At 42.5% G+C, this 15,640-nt stretch overlaps 1 protein-coding gene across 1 annotated transcript; it reads left to right on the top strand.

Moving 5' to 3' along the window:
• The first annotated feature begins 213 nt into the window (after nucleotides 1–213).
• MAP3K8 (mitogen-activated protein kinase kinase kinase 8) lies at nucleotides 214–15,042 on the top strand. The gene is made up of 7 exons (XM_084279863.1): nucleotides 214–564; nucleotides 3,278–3,442; nucleotides 4,941–5,202; nucleotides 7,216–7,322; nucleotides 11,294–11,446; nucleotides 12,025–12,271; nucleotides 13,674–15,042. Exons 1-7 carry the CDS (start codon nucleotides 229–231, stop codon nucleotides 13,805–13,807), a joined length of 1,404 nt encoding a protein of 467 aa, XP_084135989.1. The 5' UTR covers nucleotides 214–228; the 3' UTR covers nucleotides 13,808–15,042.
• Nucleotides 15,043–15,640: the final 598 nt, after the last annotated feature.

Raw genomic sequence — 15,640 nt, 5'->3', positions numbered from 1 at the left:
AATTTCACTAGCAAAGACTTTTCCTCCATTTCCTCTTCACCTAGTCTGCTGATCATGATTTTCTTTATAATACAAATTAATAATTTTAAATCTAACTGTCTAACTGCCTATCACTCTGATCACTTCTTTTTATTCTTACTTTACTAAAGCAAACTTAGATGAAAAGTGTTTTCAGGTTTGTGTCTTTTTCTTTTTTTTTTCAGGACTGGTTTTGCAAATTGGACAGTAATGGAGTATATGAGCACGGGTAGTGATAGCAAAGGAGAGATTGACTTATTGCTAACTAATTTAAATATGTCTGAGGTGATAGACATCATGGAAAACCTTTATCCAGGTGGTGACCTTGCGGTCTATGAAGACAGCTTAATTACAATGTGTGAAGAGGCAAATCAAAATGAAGAAAGAGCGGAATCTTTACTGTTTTGTGAAAGGGAGGTTTCTTTGACGTCCTCCGTCAAATATGGGACTGTGGAAGATCTGCTTGCTTTTGCAAATCAGGTGTCTGACACTGCAAAACAATTTAAAGGATGCAGACAGCAAGAATCTGGAATCCTCTTGAATATGGTATGTCTCTCTTCTATTTACTTGAAAATTAGTAGACTATAGGAGTTAGAAGTTTTTAATGAATCTGTATAAAGATCATGCCCAGTCCCAGGAGTAACAGTCAGGCTGTTGCTCCCTGTGCAAATGTGGGACTGGAGGAGATCTCTAAGGCTGTCATGCCTAGCCCCTGTGGCAGCTACAGAGAATGGTCTGTTTTCAGACAGTTCCCCTGTATGTTGCCTCTTGGTATCCCTGGAGATTAGAAAACATTTCCCAACATTGAATACAAATGTGAGACATGCAGTAAAAAAGCAAAAGCTACAGCTGTGATGGCTTACAGGTTTGGGAGATGGTAAGGGTTTTCCAATGCTTTGTGTTCACACAGTAAAAATAGTTCATTACGCACAACAGGATCTATTTTGGTGTAGTCACTGAATTTATCTGCACAAAATGTACAAAGTAGTAAGGAGAAAAAAAAGTATGTACCATCAACTGTGACTTTTAGAGTAACAACATGCAATATCACACACTGCTAGGTTCAAGTTTAAATGCATTATTTTGAGATATGATAATTTTTTTCCCTAAAATGATGTGTTTTACAAGCATCTGTAGATATGAGTGTCACTGTATTTAAAATCGGTTGCTTTGATGTTTGGGCTGCTGCTTTATTTTCTTCAAACGTGCCACATCTGTCATCTTAAATATCTTGCACGTAATATGTTTTATATGTAAACATTGGTTGCTTGAGGCTTACTGGTTACTCAGGTGTGAAGCAGCCCACGGTATTGCTTTATTCCGAGTTGGAGGGAGCACTGCAGTATTGCAAAACAGTCGCTTTTAAAGTCTGTAGCACTGAAACAACACTTACTAGTATTGTTTCCTATACTTAGGATAGACACTGTTCTACATACTCGTGGTTGTTTTGCTTGCATATTGTTTCTACAGATGCATACAGTTGGTATGAACCAAGTACTATTAGGTGCACGTGATCCCATTAAGCACCTGAGGACTGGAGGCAGGGCATTCATTACCTGTACATGCATTTCAGCAGGTACATCTCTGTTGTAAATATTGGCAGCATTTTAGTTAGGATCAGGAGTGTTTCTGATTGCCTGGTGACCCCCACCAACTGCACTGTGGCTTGTGTAACTAAGGGTCTTGGAGTGCACAAGCTGGATTTCTTTCTGTTAAGACTAGAGGATGTGTTAAGCTACAAATGAGCATTCACACCACAGGACCAGGCTAGGATCTAGTCCCGAAAGCCTCCTGAAAACATGAACAGTGTGGTTGATGCTCAGTGCTCTCTTCCTCTGCAGATCCACTCCACTTGGTCTGTGTTACTTTCCAGGATAGGTGTAACCTATGTGGATTAGCTAATCTCAACCCCTTGCAATGCAGAAGCGAGCACCAGAGATGTACAGATTGCTAGAATCTTTACCTTGTCTCTGATAAATAGAAGTGAGGCTCATTCTGCATATCCTAAGTAAAATACTTAGCAAAAAATTAAGTAAAATTATTAAAAGACACCACCCCAACAGATAAGAACTCACCCTCCCCAAAATAGGGAACTTTGAAGAATTATTTCATGCAGATACTAGTCATGAATTACAGTTTCAGCAGTCAAGAAGATACTTTACTAATTGAAAACCATGAAGGTAGTTAAAACACAGAAAGATTGTGGTAGATCTTAAAAAGAAATCTAAACTAAATAATCTTCCTAATATGCTGTTATCTTAAAAGGGTGGCTGAAGAGCTGAGTATGTGAGGCCATGTGACAGACATGATGCGATAAATATCATTGATCTGCTTTTACATGTTTTCAAGAACCTTGATAAAGTAGCCGTAAACAGGTTAATTATGTTCCAGATATGGACACTGCTGTATACCCCTGAACAAATTAGAAGCACATTGACAAGCATTGCCATTTCTTTAGATGAGAGAATTTTGAGGGACCTCAAGCAGTACTCACAGGGCCCTACTCAGGAGTTTGGTCTCTGTCATGTGCAGAGGGAGGGAACTGTTTCAGAGAAAGATTTAGAGCAAGATACTGACTGAGATGCTCTGAATCGCTTCCTGAAGGAGCCCTCTTTGCCTCGCTGATGGTATAGAGAACCAGAGTTTCCACCATTACCCACCTAAAGCAGACAGTGTAATTCCTGCTTTTGTTTTTTATTGATCTGCAGTGTAAAACTAGAAGGCTTTGGCTGGTAAAATCATGACAGGCTTCTTTGACCTTTAACTAAACAGCAGAAACTCTGATCCAAGATGGAAAATTAAAATGTGTTCCCCTAGCAGTACATGTGATATTAGGAAATGCTGAAACTCTTGCTCACGTTGTATAAGATAGCCTGTGAGTAACAGGTATGTGGCATAACAAGTTAGCAGATTACAGGAAGGACAAACATGTGCAGGTAAATCTAATAACAAGAGGTGGGTAATTTCATTAACCCAGCTGCTGTTGTTGTTGTTTCAAGACAATTAATTGCAACTTACACTTTGTAAGTTAGTCACTGGAGAGAAACGTGGATGCCTGGGCTGTGAATGAATGCCACACCTCACATGCTGTTCCCATTTGGTGTTTCTAAATAAAGACTGCCCAACAGATCCCATGCAACATCCACATGCAGAAGTGATACATTAGGGTTTTTTTTTTCCCAATGCATGTATAAAGTTAATTGGGCTTGAAGTAGTTTTAACTTAATAGTGATTACTTTTTATTTATTTGACCCCACAGATCACCCCCAAGAATGGGCGCTATCAGATCGACTCAGATGTCCTCCTGTTTCCATGGAAGTTGACTTACAGGAACATTGGCTCCGATTTTATTCCTCGGGGAGCTTTTGGGAAGGTGTACTTAGCACAAGATAGAGAAACCAAGAAACGAATGGCATGCAAACTGGTATGTTAGTTCAGTAGCTTTATCTTTGAACCAATATTGTACAACAGGGCACCTACAGTATATTTTCAAATATGTCACCATCAAATTCTACTGTTAGCATGATGATCATCTGGATTTTGCTGGCCTACACAAGGTAGAGAAACGTGTGGTGTTACCTGTTTACTTGTTTTCATATTTTGACTCTGAAACTGCAAAAGTTTCTGCATTCTGTAGGTATCTGGCAGCATGTGTGACTGCCACATGGGCAGGCCTGCTGCAGTGCAGGCATAGAAGGATTTCTACTTGTCCTGTACTCAGGACAAGTATGAGATTACTTTTCTGCTGAAAGTGATAGCAAAACCCTGTTGGTGCGGATGGTTTTAGGATCTCATCCTTTAACTGGGATCCTCAGACTTAAGTTTTCTTTACTCCAGTGTCATTAATGTCCCCGAGAGCTCAGTTTAGTGCAACTTGCATTGTGTTTTGGGCACTGACTGAGTTTAAGGTTGTGAGATGTCTCAAGAAAACTGCGAGGCACCCCCCTATTTTTATGCAAGCCAAGATTTTATTTCAGGTTTATTTTTCAACATACTATTCTGGATCGAGTGGTGGGCATTTAGGACCAGTAAAAGCTCAGCTGAGACAATGCTCTATATCACTGGGCTCATGAATAAGTACCTGTATTACTTGAGTGTGTAAAAGAGTTGCAGGATGGCGTGGTTTATGTCCTTCCCTTGAAGCCATTGTACCCATGTGGGGATAGAGTGTAGTTTGCTGCTGCTGTGTAACCCCCTGCAGAATTAAAGCATCCTAACGTTCCTGAAAATACAAACAGTATTTTTAATTCAGTAAAAATATTAGGATCTTACTGGGTTCTCAGGAGCAAGTCTGAGGGAAGGAGAACAAAAGAAGTGGTAGTGTGTGTATGCAAACACTGCTTTTATTGTCTGAGCAACCTGGCGTCAGTAATTTTAAAGAAATCAAGTGCTGCCAGGTGCTCACTTTAAAGCAGGTTTTGTTTCTTGCAAGCCATAAAACAGCGCTGATAAGGACTGAATCAAGGTCAGTTATGGTCATGAGCCTGGTTAGTGTGTAGACTGTGGTGAGGGCTGCACAGTGATCCACGTGTCAGGCGTGTGTATAGTTCCGGGAGAGCACATGAGGCAGCGCAAAGCTAATGGAAAAAGCAGTGGGATTTTTATCTCCTTCACCAGGAAGTTTGCATAGAGCTTTTGCGTAACCACCAGATTTTGACGGGAATAACTCTTGCTACATTGCTTTTTCTGGAAGATTATACTTTTTATTTGGGCATGATTTCAAAAACTGCCCATGTTAAACAGGATGCATGTCAACTGGACAGGAAGAACAAGTCACAGGATCAAAATAAAGCTCCGTATTTTAACGAGTGGGTAGGAGTGCTGTGCTGCTTTCTTCCTTTTTAATCTGCAGGGTAACTAGTGTTAGTACAATTGACCTGCTTTTTGAGCTGCTTTTCTGTCATTTTGTTTTAATGTCTTAGGTTCCAGTGGAACAGTTCAAACCATCAGATGTTGAAATACAGGCATGTTTCCGTCATGAAAACATTGCTGAATTATATGGTGCTATTCTCTGGGATGAGACAATCCATCTCTTTATGGAAGCTGGAGAGGGAGGATCTGTCATGGAAAAGCTGGAGAGTTGTGGTCCTATGAGAGAATTTGAAATAATTTGGGTGACAAAGCATATTCTGAAAGGACTTGACTTCCTCCACTCCAAGAGGATTATTCACCATGATATTAAACGTATGTATGTGATTCCTTGGGGTACTCTCAGGCCCAGGCTGGGGCTGAGCTGGGGCACGTAGCCTTGCATCTGTGGGCGGGAGTGATATATAATATTCAATGTTGACAAGGTCATGTTCTGGAGATAATCATTATTTATACTATTTATTAATTCCCTTCAGTGGGAAAGGATGATTTGAAAGTGGTAGTTCCTTTGCCTTTATCAAGCAACTCAATTTGAAAAACCCCCACCAACCCGTAAAGAAAATGAGTGAAAGTTTCAGTCTGTGTTAAGCCACAAGTTTCCCTCTTTCCATGTAAATTCATCCCGAGTGCTTCCTTGCCCACCTTCCTCTTGCATCTTCTTTTAGATGTTATGTGTCTGCATGGCTGTTCCCCAGTTTGAGATGCTTTGGAACTAAATGTGTAATTTATACTGTGTTTTTTTTCTTTCAATAATTACTTCAAATATTAGTATATATGTGCTTTTAAAAAGCTCTGGGTATGAATGTTAATTCAGGTGTGTGAATAATCAAAACGTATTGATATGAAACAAAAATACATTAATATTGAATTGATTTCTTTTCCTTAGTTGATGTGGGTCAGTACTTTACATGTAAGCCTTTGAGATTCTGACAACTGTAAAACTGTTTCATTTTTCCCTTAGTTGTGCTTTTTCGCTTGTAGTAAGAGTCTTTCCTATGGGTTTGTTGTAATTGGCAGTAAGAGTGACATTAATTAAAAGGTTTAAAAACCAAACCAGCCAAAACCCAACCCGCTACATCTAGATAGTGGATAGGGGAACTGGCCTGTTGTGAATGTGGTGGATGTGATTGTGTTTTGCTTTTTCTAGCCTTTCTCTGATGGCTGCTGGGCCTGGAGGCACCTGGGTGCAAATCCCAGGTTATTTGGTGGGGAGAGCTTTAGTCCAAACCCAGCTGAAGCTGGGGCTGGGTGCAGTCCCAAGCAGGCAGCAGAGCTTGCTGTGCTGTGGCACCGTGGCACCATCCTCTGCACCATCCTTAGTGTGGTGTTAAAATCCCACATCTTCAAAGGTGTCCCTAAAATTACAGATTTATTTACCTACTTCTGTAGCGCTGGTAGGGAGACATGTGAAGGATGGCTTCAGGAGCCAGTGCCGCTGAAATCAAGCCTGTGTGTTCCCACTGGATAGTCACGGTGGTCACTGTCAGGAAAGAGAATGCCCCATTTTCCCCTAGGAGAAAATGTGTTTTCTGTTGTGTAACTTGGAGACCTCATTTGTCCTCGTCTTCTGAAAAAGCAAACAGGAATTTCTCAAGGCTTACGCAGAGCACTATCGTCATAAATATTTGACCAGAAATACAAGTGCAAAGAAAGCCTCTGAGTACAAAGTTGTGCCTTAGGCAAACTTTTATAAAGGAAAGTGAGTTAAGCTCCTAGATACCACTGCAATTCAGTGGGAGTTAGGAACTCTGTCTTCTTATGACTTGTGCAGCCGCAGTTGGTCCTCTGCCATTACACTGAGACGTGCTTGCTGACCAGTGCAGGGGACTGGTGAGGCTGCTGGGGGGTGGGGGGGCTCGGTTCTTCCCTGCTGCTGGCTTCACTCAAATCAGTAGTGTAGAGAAAGCTCTTGGTGACAAAACCATGTTGTACATAGCCAGATCAGCACAGCGTGCTCTCCACCTTGGCCACATCTTCAGAGCAAGCCTTGCTGTACTGAGGTGCCAACCAGGCTTCCACTTTCATCATCCCTTACCCTCAGCCATTTCTTCCTATCTATTTCTTTTTTTCTTTTTCCTAAGCTAGGAAAATGTCCAAACATTGATTCTTTTTGTACGAAAACCATTCTAATTTCATCCTTAATATAAGATTTAAAACTGCACCCAACAGACCTGTTTTTGCTAGGGGAAGGACTATGTCCGCTATAGAGAGAGTCTGACTGTGCTCATCTCCCTTTCCAGGCTTGCATCCAAATGAAACAGGTGTATTGTAAAATAAATGCCCAATGTGCTAGAGACTTACATGCTATCATTTTTGTTTTTCTTTTAGCAAGCAACATTGTCTTTATGTCAACTAAGGCTGTTTTGGTGGATTTTGGTCTTAGTGTGCAAATGACTGAAGACATTTACTATCCCAAAGACCTTAGAGGAACAGAGGTAAGAAGCCAGAGGGACAAAAGCCCATATGTTGTATTACTCTCATGGTTGTGATGTTAGGCTCAAATTTGGAGCTTGAGGGTAAAAGCTTGGGCAAAAGTGTTTTATAACTTAACAAAAATTTGCATACAAAAATAAATATAATCTCAATTACATTTTTATTTTCAACTTACTGAATGGTGAATCAGGTGTTACCCTTTGAATGCCATGTCACCTTCTGTGCAGTCCCAGTTGTCAGTTGTTATTAATCTGAAGTCAGAGAGAAATCAGGGTTCATTGAAATCAAACAAAGGAACAGTACTCAGTGAATCAGCTGCTGGTCAGAGATGCTTCAGACTGGAATTTGGTTCTTTGCACTAGCAAAGATTTCTTCTGAGATACCCAGCGATGGACTGGGGTGACCTGCTCAACACAGCAGTTTGACTCCTCCTTTGAAACCACAGAAATTACAGACTTCTGGGTTTCATTCCTTAGCATTTCTAACCTCTGTTCTCCATCTACATGTAACCCTCTTGTCCTTTGAAGACTACTTATTGCAGTATTGCACGATTGATGATTATTTGGAGGTGAGGATCTTTTAAACATTCTCAGTGGCTTTGACTCTGAACATGCACAGGGGTCCTGCATGCCACTTGAGCTCAAGTATTTCCAGGCCTGGAGCTTTAGTGAACAAATCAAGTAGCAACAATTCGCTTGGGTAGCTGCTGCAAATGTGACTTTGCATGCTCTCTATTGCCAGAGGAGGTTTCTTACAAGAAACATTTCAGCTGAAACTTCGGTGCTTAATGTTTTGATAATCTTCCAGAGCACAGACTGTGTTTGGAGGAGGTACTTGTACATCTGACAAAGAGCATTTCACTCCTTGGAAGGGTAGGATAAACTTAAGATTTCACAGAACATCAGGCTTGTTTGTTTATTTGGGGAAAATACTTGAGCATTTGTTTTGACTATCTTTCTAGTCAGGGGAGTTGATCTTAAAATGCTCTCTGTACTGGAAGCAGCGTGCTATCTTACATTTAATGTATGTGTATTGTTGTTTTTTATTTTGTCTTGGTTTAGGGTTGGTTTGTTTGCTTGGGGGGGTGGGGGGTGGTGTTTGTATGCTATTAATAAGAAAAATGGTGGGAATGAGTTGGAAGCCCTGTTAGGGTATTTCCCAAGGATAGAGGTGGGTGCAAACAGGAAACTTCTGTTTGTGGAGTGGACTGATGATCATCTGCTTAGTTCTCCATTTAGTGAGAAGAAAATTACTCCACATCTCCTGCCATGTCCTCAGAGAGGATAATCCCCACGACCCTCAAATGCGGCAACTGCGGTCTCAAGGGAGAGAGGCAGCCAGTCCTTGGGACTGGCAGTGCTGCTGTTCTGCTGCAGCATGGCAGGCCAGGAGTAAGGCTGAAGAGAGTGTGCTGAGAAAGGAGATTTTCAAGTACCAGTCAAAGGCTAGCGAATGCTAGTCTCTAGGTTCTCCTCCTCTCAGTCTTCCTTTCCTCAGCACCTGTGTTCAGCCTTGTGGAGAAGGGCCTGATCCAGTCACACAGAAATGCCCTTCATAGCCTTCTATAGCACTGGCTTTCTTGATTATTTTTTTTTCAAGAAAGGAAAAGTCCTCTGGAGTTTTGCACCCTCTGTTATGCAGCCTTAAGGTGTGGTGCAGCTGTCCTGGAGTGCTGCTCCTGCACGTAGCTGTGCGACCCCTGCACTGCCGTGCAGCATCGCGCCTGTGACCCAGCTGGCTTCTCTTATGTCTGGTATTGGCAGGGTCTTGTGTCCACAAAGGAAGTGATAGCTCTGCTGTGCACGTTCTCCTCTGGGGATTTAGTGTTTCTGTTGGCTTCTGTAGCACCGAAAGTCTGAATGCAATGAATCTTCTTTATGTAAATAAATAGCTGCAATTCTGGACAAAATGGTTGAAAGATAGTTACGTATTGTTTAACTGGTGTAGCCTGAAAAACCTGGGTCTTCTGAGCAGGGTGCGTGTAATGCAGGCAGCACGGTGTGCTGTGGCTGTCACGAAGCTGCTCTGCAGGAAATGCTTTTTCGAGGCATTTGCTGCACTTTCTGTTACACTTCTGTCACTTTGCTAAAATAGGTAACCTCAGTTAGAACCATCTGAGGGGAGGAAAAAGTTGTTTGCCAAGGTTTATTGAGTGTGGAAGGTGTGATTCATTTGCAGGAATGTTAAACTGGCACAGCATGAAGGAAAGGACCGGTTTTTAGCTGGGATGTGTCTGGTCTGACTGGCAGATGAGTGCCAGCCCAGCAGGAGGACATGGGAAGGTACCTGCACCTTGTGCCGCTGCCTGCTTTGGTGACAACAGGCTTTTAGGCCACTCTAAATACGTCTGAAATCACAGCTTGGATGCACGTCTCATTTTTGCTTTTTGGCCCTGTGCAATCGAGGTGCATCTTGATCACTTTCAAACTTTGACTTTAACTGCAGATGGGTTCTTGTTCCAGCATCCTTTTCCCCTCAAGAAGGAAGCTGCTTTTTGCATACATAGATTCACTCAAGTTGCACTGTGTTTACCAATTTTTTAAAAAAAATTTTACATAACAGTAGAAATTCTGTTCTTTGCTCATTATGAGACTTAAGGGTGGTGGGTGCAGACAAACTTGGTGTGTTTTAGCAATGGAAAGGAGTAGGTAGCAGCTGTAGACACCTGCTGAACCTTTGTTGCACACGCTTCTGATGTGCAGCTCTGTCTGCAGATACTGTGTGTGATTTACTGGGAAATGTTCCTTGGAATTTGAGTGACCTGTAGTTCCTTGGAATTACAGCTGCTCTCAATCTGTGGTAATAAGTAGTCAAACCATGGGGTGATGACTTAACTTCCTGCTCTTGTGTCAGTTGATGGCTTTTAATGTGATTCTTTGTGGCAGGATGACTTGAACTAATTAAAGTTCTGTTTGGCTCCTTTAGAGGGAAATTGGGTGAGGGAAAAGTAGAAACCAGAAGCAAATAGGGCGGCTGTCAAACCTAGTGTGGTGTGGGCTGTGCCCACGTCATGTTGAAACCTACTCCCGCAGCCAGTGTTGGTGGCAGAGCTGTGCGGGCACCGCGGGGTGTGTCTCCTGCATCCTGCCCGCCTGGTTCTCTCCCTGCTCTGCTCCTGGCAGCCTGGAGCTGGCAGGAGCTTCTCACTGTATCCTCCTTCAGAGTCTTGATAAAGCCAAGCGTTTCAGTGAAATGTTTGAATGGAAGCTCTGTTTGGTTTAGATGAGATTAGGATTTTTGGTTTAAAATAAAGATGGAAGGGGGGTGCATGCCTTTAAAGCTGCTCTTGGATAAACTGGTACAAAGGGCACGCAGCAGGACCTGAAAGACCTGGCTTGTAATTTATGCCTTGCCTTAGACCTGCCTTGTTCCTCACCATCCAGCATGTTAGGATAATGCCTCAACATGCAGCTTATTGGATAAGGCAGGCAGAGGAGAAGAGTAAGGAAGTCAGAAAGGTGTGTGTCCTCAGTTCCATCCAGATTGTGTAGTATCCCTTGTAGTGGGGATTTGAGGAGTGGACTCCTACCTTACAGCTAGTAGCATGGTCATCCTCTCTTTAGCCTAGTGCATGCCCACATCGTTCAAGCAGAAGGAAGCAGTCCCAGCAGCATCCCACAAAACAAACTTACCTCCTTTTGCTGTGGAGGATTGAGGTTCCTGCTACCCAGCTGAAGGAAGCGGAGCCATGGCAGCTCTCAGCCCAGCTAAGTCCCATAGCTACTGGCCTGTCTGCGCAGAGCAAACCTGGAGTATGAGTTTGTCCAAGTGCCAGACGAGAAAGTCTCTGTGATTGTGATAATGTGCCCAGCAAAAAAATCGTATCCCCCATACGGTGCTTGGCTTTAGGCTGAAGATGCCAGTGGGATGTATCCCTACAGAGGGGGGTTGGCACATCACAGAATGTTACCAATTTGTGTTTACTCGAGGTTTTCCCCTATTGACTAACCTTTTTTTTTACTATCTCTCACAGATTTACATGAGCCCTGAAGTTATCCTTTGCAGAGGCCACACAACAAAAGCAGACATCTACAGCATGGGAGCTACTATCATTCATATGCAAACCGGCATCCCCCCCTGGGTGAACAGATACCCTCGCTCTGCATATCCATCCTACCTCTATATTGTAAGTGCAGCTTGGTTTCAGTTGAAGGGTTTCCTGTATTGATGAGAAAGCTCCAGTCATATAAAAACAATCAAAATGTTAGTCAGAAAGATGGTATCATCCTTTTTGCTTTTGGGGAGGGAAGAAGTGGGTTTTGATGATTTAGGGGAAGACAGGCTGAGCTGGAGTCATCTCTGTGGTTTGTGTTATGATGTACAGGCCTTGGGTTTACTGCAAGGACAGGGTTAGAACAGCGTGGAACTTGATCAAAGCATGCCCATCTACGTTCTATGTGTGTTTTGCTTAAAAGTCACAGATAAAAGCTGAAGCCTGGCAAATTTGATTCTCTGGTTCTTCCAGTGTGGTACAGAAATCTGGTGCGTTTGCATTGCACCAGACTTTAGGCTTGCTTTGAGTTTGTACATTTATAATAAAATCTGATTCTTAAGAAGGTGGGTTTTTTGCTGCTACATGTTCTGTTGGAGTACAGATCAGCCCAGCAAGTGGGGAGTTCCCAGACCACTCATGCGTTTATCTGTGATTTCCTCTTCCATTGTTCTTGGAATAACTGTTTCAGTGGTCTGTCTTCATTCTGACAGATACACAAACAAGCTCCGCCCTTAGAGGACATCGCTGAAGACTGCAGCACTTCCATGAGGGAGTTGCTAGAAGCAGCTCTAGAAAGGAACCCTAATCATAGGCTGTCTGCAGCAGACTTACTGAAACACGAAGCCTTGCACCCACCCCCAGAAGATCAGCCGCGGTGCCAGAGTCTGGACTCGGCATTGTTCGAAAGGAAGAGGCTGCATGCAAGGAAGGAGCTGCAGCTGCCAGAAAAAATCACAGGTAAGGACATCAGGCGTGTGCACCTTGCACTCCCCTGATGATACTTTGTGTCAAAACCTGATGCCTGTGTTTAGAAACAAGGGATACTCAAAAAGCTTCTGGAAAGAGACCAGTAAAAATCCCAATCTGATGAGATCAGACCCAGAGCTCATTAAGCGTTAGTTGAAACGCCCATTGACTGCAACAGGGGAACCTTGAATTCTGCAGTTCCAGAAGGGCTGGCTCACAGCAAGGCTTTGGCAGTCATTCCGGGCACTTCTCAGCAGTATAGGCTGCTGCACCAAATTGCCTTAATTTGCCACAGTGGTAGAGATGTTTTACTGATACTAGTTAGTTTGTTTTTAATAGAATTAAAAAAGTTCCAACAAGCACCACCAAAACCAATGCTCCCTTGAAGACACACACACAAAACCATAACTGTAACGTTGCTGAATTTCAGCAGTACAACCCCTTTGTTTTAAAAACAAAAGGGACTGCAGGATAGAACACGGTTCCCTTGTGTGTTAATAAGTGCTTTATGAGGGATAATGCATGTACCAGTTAGAATGTGTCCTCGGATAATATCAAGACCAAGGGACATCTGGTGCTAGCAACATGCTAGCTAGCAGGCTTCAGAATGCTTTAACTCTACTTCTACAGTGTGTTTGGAGAGACCTGACAAAAAGCATTTAAAATCTTAACTCCAGACAAGTGGTTTATTTGATTGCAGTAAGTATTTCAAAAGATACCTATGCGGAGTTTCGGGTGCTGTAATGCAAAATTATTGCAGTGAATGCATTTAGTGTTTAGATCAATCCCAGTCTTTGCTCCTGGAGTGGCATTGCTCCTTCTGGATTTTGCCTTGTGGGTGCTTAAATGCTTTGACCAGCTTAGGCCATCTGATTCGATTCTTTTGAAAGTTAAAAGATATTTGACCATTAAACTGGAACTTCAGGTGTTTGACATTTCAGGACAGCCTTTACACAAGTGTTCAGGGGAGTTCTGCCACTGCAAAGGTTTCTTCAGACCTTGGTTTAGAAGAGGAAAAAAAAATTGAGACTGGTCCCATATTTGTTCTGTATTGCCTCACCCTGCAACACAAGGAGGATGTCATCTGTTTAGATGAAAATTCCCCTGTAGTGAAGGGGAATTCTCAACTGGCAGGAAGCTAGCAGTTTTTCCCTGAACCAAGCTCTCTTAGCACTATGGCTCAGAGGATGAGGAAGGTCTGTCTAGCTGTCCCAGCTGATGGAAAGGTTTCTTGATGTAGTTGAACACACTTGCTCTTTTCAGTAGCAAGTTACTTCCCTCTCTTTGCCCTGGATTTGTGGGTTGAATTTGTTTCTCTCCATTTATATGAGGTTTATGTTACATTATCCTTAAAAATAACAGTAGGGGCATGCTTTGTCTCTTTCCTTTTTAGATTCCTCATTGTGTACCGGGAGCATGGAAGAGTCGGAGCTGCTGAAGAGGCAAAGATCACTCTACATAGATCTTGGAGCTCTAGCTGGTTATTTCAATATTGTTAGGGGACCACCAGCCTTAGAATACGACTGACTCAGTAATGTTGTGTGTCAGCAGGTCAGAAATGGACCTCTACCTCTTAAAACTTGATTTTCAACTTTGTACATAAAAGTATCGCCATTGTAGACTGTAAAATGTGAATAGTGTTCAATTGCACAGATGATTAAGCTAAACCCTTAGGGGCTCTGATAAGCTGATCCCAAGCAATGATATTTCTATGTCACTGGTTGACCAAGAAGAAAATGTCGAAAAGAACACTGCTGGGAATGTCTGTTTGTGCTGGACCTCGCACTTTTATAAAACTTAAAATATATGCTTGCAAATACTGCCATGAAAAAAAAATAAAAGTTGAGCATGTGGGCTGTGAGATTCAGTCTGACCTGTCCTTAGAGGAAAACCTTCCAAAAAAAAAAAAAAAAAAAGTCCTTTATTTAACCAGTCAAAGACTGGTTTAGTCTTGTTCTGTCTTTGAGACTTGGCCAGTCTCTGGGCATTCTTCATGGAAATCAGGGCTTCTCTTCAGCTGAGCTAATTTATATTGGCTGTCTCTGGAGCCGAAGCATCACTTGGTTACAGATGTGTTTTAACTTTGCATCTTCCCTGAGTGGTCAGAGCTAAGCAGAGCGCTGTTCCCCTTCTCTATGGGTGTAGGGAATCCTTCACTGGTGGTATCTGTTAGCTTTGGGAATAGCATGGCAAACTGTCCCTGACAAACATGGCAGTGACTACTGCTTCCTATGTTACAGCTACTGTAAGGATACCTTGGGTAGTTTTAAAGGGTAGAGCAAATGTTATTCCCTGTTGGTAACAGTGGGCAGGCTCCAGACTCTTGCTTTTCAATACTTTAAAATTGTACACGTGTATAATTGCTGTGAATGCTATGGTTTGGAAAGCGTGTCAGTAGTGACAAGCTGTGTTTATGTTCCTATGGAAATGGAATTATGTTAGTCTTGCTGTGCCTCATACATTTGAAACATGATGTTTTGGATGATAGTAAAACTATGTAAACTGCATAGTTCTGTACATCCCATGGGATGAGAACGTAAACTTTTATAAAACTCTCTTTGATGCTTAGGATGACTCTTTATAAGCATTTTTGTTAAAATGGCATACTATGTATGTTGTACACTGAATCTCTTCTGAAGCACAGTCTCTTTTTCGTACGTCTGTTATTTAATGTTGCTTCTATCTGATGTATGATCTTAAACAGATGATTTCTAGTTTGATACTGATACTGTCAAATGAATAAATCCAGCTCAGTGCCTTGAGACGTGGTCGTTCTGTTGTTTCATCTTTGAAAAGGGTGTGGGGCTGGGGCTGTGTTTGGGCCAACCTCCCCTGCATGGCCTGGGTATGCTACACGCATCATTCCACTTACTGGGGAGCTGAATGAAGGTGACTGTTGATGGATTTTGGACTCTGGTAACAGATGATGAGTGTTTCTGACAAAATCTCAGACACCAACACTCCTTCTCAACTGCACAGATGCTGCAAAGCAATTGTGTACAACATGCAGCACTTCAGGCCTGGCATCAATCGTTGCAAAAAATCCTGCTGGGAATAACCCACCTGCTCTGCTACTTCATGTGAAATCTCTAGACGACTAGCTGCGTTGAGGAGAGCTGTGTAGGGAAGTCCTCCTCAGTTTTATCTTGGCTGTGGTGATCACAATATTTGGGGATCAGGTTTCCAGTGTAGTTGACTTAAAGGAAATGTGACCTAATGGGTTGGGTGCTCACCTTTTCCTCAAGAGACCTGGGTTGTACTTGATGATCTCTCATGGTCCCTTCCAACCCCTACAATTCTGTGATTCTGTGATTCAATGTTCTGTTTTATTGCTGATGTCTTTTGATCTTTAATGAGTTT

The sequence above is a fragment of the Gallinula chloropus genome (assembly GCF_964237585.1).
Source record: "Gallinula chloropus genome assembly, chromosome: 2".
NCBI classification, from domain to species: Eukaryota; Metazoa; Chordata; class Aves; order Gruiformes; family Rallidae; genus Gallinula; species Gallinula chloropus.
This window is presented reverse-complemented; position numbering and strand designations above follow the sequence as displayed.

Coding starts and splice junctions, on each gene's coding strand:
- MAP3K8 (XM_084279863.1), top strand. CDS start 229: ATGGAGTATATGAGCACGGGTAGTGATAGCAAAGGAGAGATTGACTTA. Junction 3,443..4,940: donor AACGAATGGCATGCAAACTG/GTATGTTAGTTC, acceptor TTAATGTCTTAG/GTTCCAGTGGAACAGTTCAA. Junction 11,447..12,024: donor ATCCATCCTACCTCTATATT/GTAAGTGCAGCT, acceptor TCATTCTGACAG/ATACACAAACAAGCTCCGCC.